Genomic DNA, 4809 nt, shown 5'->3' with positions numbered 1-4809 from the left:
CCCTCGGCCAGGTGGTGCCCCTGGTGCGCCCCTGTCTGCTGGTTAGCAAACAACCTGCTGGAAATGTCACTGGTCCGGACATGATCAGAACCTGCAAAGATGAAATATATTACAACCATGTGTATTCCATGCACGTTAATGTATGTGTTATCTGCAATGGGCCAGCTGGTGCAGTGACTGTCTACCTGAGACTGTGTTGATAGGAGGCAGTCTGTCCTCTCTCAGGTTGGGCCTGGCGACATTGGCTTTTCTCTGAGGGTTCAGCCAAGCGTCCTCATTCTGCCTGTGCATCTGCTTCAGGTCAGCTAGACAGGCAAAGTACAGTCAGACACTTTGCACAGTAATATCTGCAATCAATTGAACTCCAATCAACTTATGCGATCCTGAAAGGTGAGGCAACAATGAAGGTAAGTGAAACATGCTACAACGTACTTATGAGGTCCCCTCGGGTGTCTCTGAGGGGTGCGCCGCACCCTCCCCGGCCCCATGGGTCATAGTTTTTGATTTCGGCCTCCAGCTTGGCCTCAGCCCGGTCCCTCTCTGCCTTCTCCAGCCTCCGGCGCTCCTGCTTCTCCTGGATCTGCAGGGATTCAAGGTTGTGAAGGAATTTGGTGAGGAATACTGACTCCCCTGGAACTACATGTACCAGAGGTTTGAGGATAGACTCAGTCAGCATACACAATGACATCATCATGAACATGAGACTTTCAACTTGCACAACTAGAATAATTCATCCTTTGTGAATAAAGATGGTCTTGTATTTACCTTTATCAGGTTATAAAAGCATAATGATTTTTTCATTTTGAAACCGAGTCGCTAAAGGCTCTAAATGGGAAGGATGCCCTTTGTGAATTAAAGTAAATTATAAAAAAACACACAAATCTACTTTGATGTACAACTGCTCTGTTTCATCTGACCAAAAGGCTACCTACTCCCTTTTCTCTACCCTCTCTGTCAAAACCTTACATGCCCATCATCACAAGGTCCACCTTGGAATTTCAGTCACCACATCTCAATTTCAACCACAACATCTCAAAGTTGATGAAGAATATTCCATGTTCTACAGTTAAGTCCACATGATGGTGAGTTTGTTAGTTCAATCCCGAAACATTATCTGTGAGCGTAACTAATTGCATTTGGTGTATTTTGGTACTGTATTCCAACTGATAGAGGTGGGGGGGAAGAGGTCACCTGCTGTTCCAGTTCCTCCTGGTATGTTGGCGCCCTCCACTCAACAGGCTCCACCTTTCCCAGTCTGGTGGTCCTGCTCTCTCTATAGGGAGGTCCACCCTCCTCAGCCAAGGGACCCCTGCCCTCGGCCAGGTGGTGCCCCCAGTGCGCCCCTGTCTGCTGGTTAGCAAACAAACTCCTGGAAATGTCACTGGTCTGGACATGATCAGAACCTGCAAAGATGAAATATATTACAACCATGTGTATTCCATGCACGTTAATGCATGTGTTATCTGCAATGTGCCAGCTGGTGCAGTGACTGTCTACCAGAGAATGTGTTGATAGGAGGCAGTCTGTCCTCTCTCAGGTTGGGCCTGGTGACATTGGCTTTTCTCTGAGGGTTCAGCCAAGCGTCCTCATTCTGCCTGTGCATCTGCTTCAGGTCAGCTAGAAAGGCAAATCATAAGAAGTGTTTTAAATACAAGTTTCAAAAGGAAAAATCAGCAGACCAGCAAACATTTTTACCCCTGACTTCAAAACTGTTTAAAATGTGGCCCTCTACAAAGTGACTATATCAAATCATGTTATTCATATGTATAGCCCTTCTTACAAACAATGTCACGGAGGGCTTCACAGATCAGATGAGCACGTATATATATATATATATATATATACATGTGAGTGTGTGTATATGTGTGTATATAGGGATGAGCCTGTATCTCTCATCAATTTAACACAGATCCACTTATGCGATCCTGAAAGGTGAGCCAACAATGAAGGTAAGCGAAACATGCTACAACGTACTTATGAGGTCCCCTCGGGTGTCTCTGAGGGGTGCGCCGCACCCTCCCCGGCCCCATGGGTTGTAGTTCTTCATTTCAGCCTCCAGCTTGGCCTCAGCCCGGTCCCTCTCTGCCTTTTCCAGCCTCCGGCGCTCCTGCTTCTCCTGGATCTGGAGGGATTCAAGATTTTGAAGGAATATAGTGAGGAATACTGACTCCCCTGGAACCACATGTACCAGAGATTTGAGGATAGACCCAGCATAGATTGTGTCATCATCATGAACATAAGACTGACTTTCACTGGGTGAGACGGTCTAAATGGGATGAATCAAACTAACTTACAAATGATGTTAAAAATCGATATAAATCTACAACTTTTATCATTGATCTGACCAAAACATTCACTCCTCCATTCTCTGTACCATTCACGTCAAAACATGACATGCCCACCATCATTGCTCTACTTGTTTCAAACATAGACCAAGGTAAAACACAGAATCTCAACTCAAAGTTGATCAAGAAATTTCCATGTATCATAGTTCATTCCATGTTTTGGTGAGTTTGTACCTTCAATACCAATCCCTGATCTATGAGCAGAATCAATACTATTTACAGTATTGTGTGTATTTCTGTACAGTATCCCAACTCATAGAAGGGAGGGGGGCTCACCTGCTGTTCCAGTTCCTCCTGGTATGTTGGTGCCCTCCGCTCAACAGGCTCCAGCCTTCCCAGTCTGGTGGTCCTGCTCTCTCTATAGGGAGGTCCACCCTCCTCAGCCCAGGGACCCCTGCCCTCGGCCGGGTGGTGGCCCATGTACACCCTTCTCTCCCCTTCAGTCAGAGTGGAGGGATCTCTTCTGAGGGAGGCACCGTACTCCTAGGGAAGAGAGAAAAGGCTTCATGCTATGAGCAGTGATCCATTTAGAATGACATTTACTCGCTACAAATGAGGTGCAATTCACAGAGCAGTATTTCCTCTCACACCATTTTTGAAATAAAAGCCAGTCAGCTGTCTGTACTCTACTGAATAAAGAGAAACTCACCCTTGTTTCCATGTAAGGACCATCTTGTTTAAAGTTAGGGTTAAGCTTCATTTTCTGAAACTTTGGCCCACTGCTGCTTGAGGAAGTTCTCAAGTTCAGTTTTCTCAATTTTGCAGATGGAAAATTGTGAACACTTCTGTGAACACAAGACGGTGTTTACCTACAAGTATTTGGCAACTGGTAAGACACACAGGTAGCCTACTTAAGGCTTCTCTTCCAACTGAAGCACACCAAAAGTTCTCACACATGATGTAATTCCCATATTTCTGACAGTTCTTAACTGTGCAATGACACTAATATTACTGGTTAAGACCTTACCTTATCTCTGTACTGAGTTTCTGTTTGTGTCAGTCTTAGCTAATATCGGCTGCCAAAAACTGTCAGGCGTGACATCATAATGCTTTGGAATGCCAAGATGTGTCCGTTGCTATGTCAACATCGGATTATGATGTCACGCCTGATGCTTCTTTGCAGGGAAGTTTCCCATGGTAAAAGTGGGGGTACGCGCACCCCGAAGGACGCGGATCGTTCTCTAGTGTACGCAAAATAAATCAGTGATTTTCCTCCCAAAACAGTCCTGTTGATGATCGGCCGACTGCAGTCTCAGTATCAAAAATAAATACATGCACTCTAGGCCTAGTGTATCAACAGAATAATATCATCACAATGTCTAATATGTCGGCTAAGGGATAATGTTAAAATAATATCATTAGGCTACAAAATAACAGTGTGTGCTCGCGCATGGTCATTTACTTTTGTTCGTATGTTAAGTAAACATTTGTATCCTGCCTACACAATTCATTCAATATTTTCATAAGTTACATCGGAAAGTCATCAATAGGCCTACTAAGTAGCTTGATTAGATCAGTGACACTCCTGAAGCTTTAATGTATTTACAGTTTTTCACGATTGTTAACACACAAAAAGCTAAACTTTGGCACAATTTTCACAACCTTAACGTCATGTACCAATTGCTCGACCCAATTTATCACTACTTTACACTCCCTTATCTGCATTAGACTCTGACTTTCCTTGTTTACACACTGATGTCAATTACACATCACCTTGTTGTCAAAACACTACACACAGTGTTCAGTTGTTGCACACACTTCTCAAGTAAAGTCTCAAAGCATCAACCTACAACACACAACTATTCAAATCTCTAAACACTCAGGTCTGGTGAGCAATTTGCGATCACGACTGCAGCATAAAAAGGGCCTTGAGCCTCTGTTTTGTTTGGTGAACAAAGGAGAACTTAGAACATATCAACAACCAGAGAAGGAGAGGGGTAACAGTGAGAGGAGGAAGAGGACAAGGAAGAGGACAAGGAAGAGGACAAGGAAGAGGATGACAAGGAGGAGGAGGAGGAAGAGGAGAAACAGAAGGAGGTGGAGGAGAAAGAAGAAGGAGAACGGTGATCTCTAATGAGATTAAGGTCACTGTGGTTGACCATGTGCTCAACTATCGTTTGAGCATGAGGAAGGCTGGCCAGAGGGTCCGACCAAATCTCAGCTGTACCCCACTTGACCCATCTATGTCCATACTATACAGTAACTTGCATTATCATGCAGTCTGTTCCAGCAGATCCAGGATCATGACACAGCTAATGATCTATATGAATACATGAATACATATTCATTGATGAGGTTGGATTCAACCTGGTGAAGAGGAGGCGCCGGGGCATAAATGTCATTGGCCAGCACACCATTGTTCAGGTCCCCGCTGAGCGTGGTGGGAACATCACTTTGTGTGCTGCAATGGGTTGAGCAGGCCCGCTGACTGTACTGTACTGTACAATACTTTTTTTGCTGCATA

General features: G+C 44.6%; 1 protein-coding gene across 1 annotated transcript in view; it reads right to left on the bottom strand.

The window, feature by feature from the left end:
• The window catches only part of LOC146257004 (uncharacterized), a 13402-nt gene extending 10396 nt beyond the window's left edge, over positions 1 to 3006 (bottom strand). The window contains exons 1-7 of the mRNA XM_084674691.1: positions 2995 to 3006; positions 1975 to 2122; positions 1498 to 1617; positions 1192 to 1403; positions 433 to 580; positions 186 to 305; positions 1 to 91 (exon numbers count right to left, since the gene is read on the bottom strand). The exon at positions 1 to 91 is cut by the window's left edge and continues 121 nt beyond it. Of these exons, the coding sequence (XP_084530817.1) occupies positions 1 to 91; positions 186 to 305; positions 433 to 580; positions 1192 to 1403; positions 1498 to 1617; positions 1975 to 2122; positions 2995 to 3006 (851 nt within the window). The remainder of the gene's footprint in view (positions 92 to 185; positions 306 to 432; positions 581 to 1191; positions 1404 to 1497; positions 1618 to 1974; positions 2123 to 2994) is intronic.
• Between the last annotated feature and the right edge of the window lie 1803 nt (positions 3007 to 4809).

This window comes from Hypomesus nipponensis, chromosome 15, assembly GCF_054491055.1.
Source record: "Hypomesus nipponensis isolate SF chromosome 15, ASM5449105v1, whole genome shotgun sequence".
Classification (NCBI taxonomy): Eukaryota; Metazoa; Chordata; class Actinopteri; order Osmeriformes; family Osmeridae; genus Hypomesus; species Hypomesus nipponensis.
This window is presented reverse-complemented; position numbering and strand designations above follow the sequence as displayed.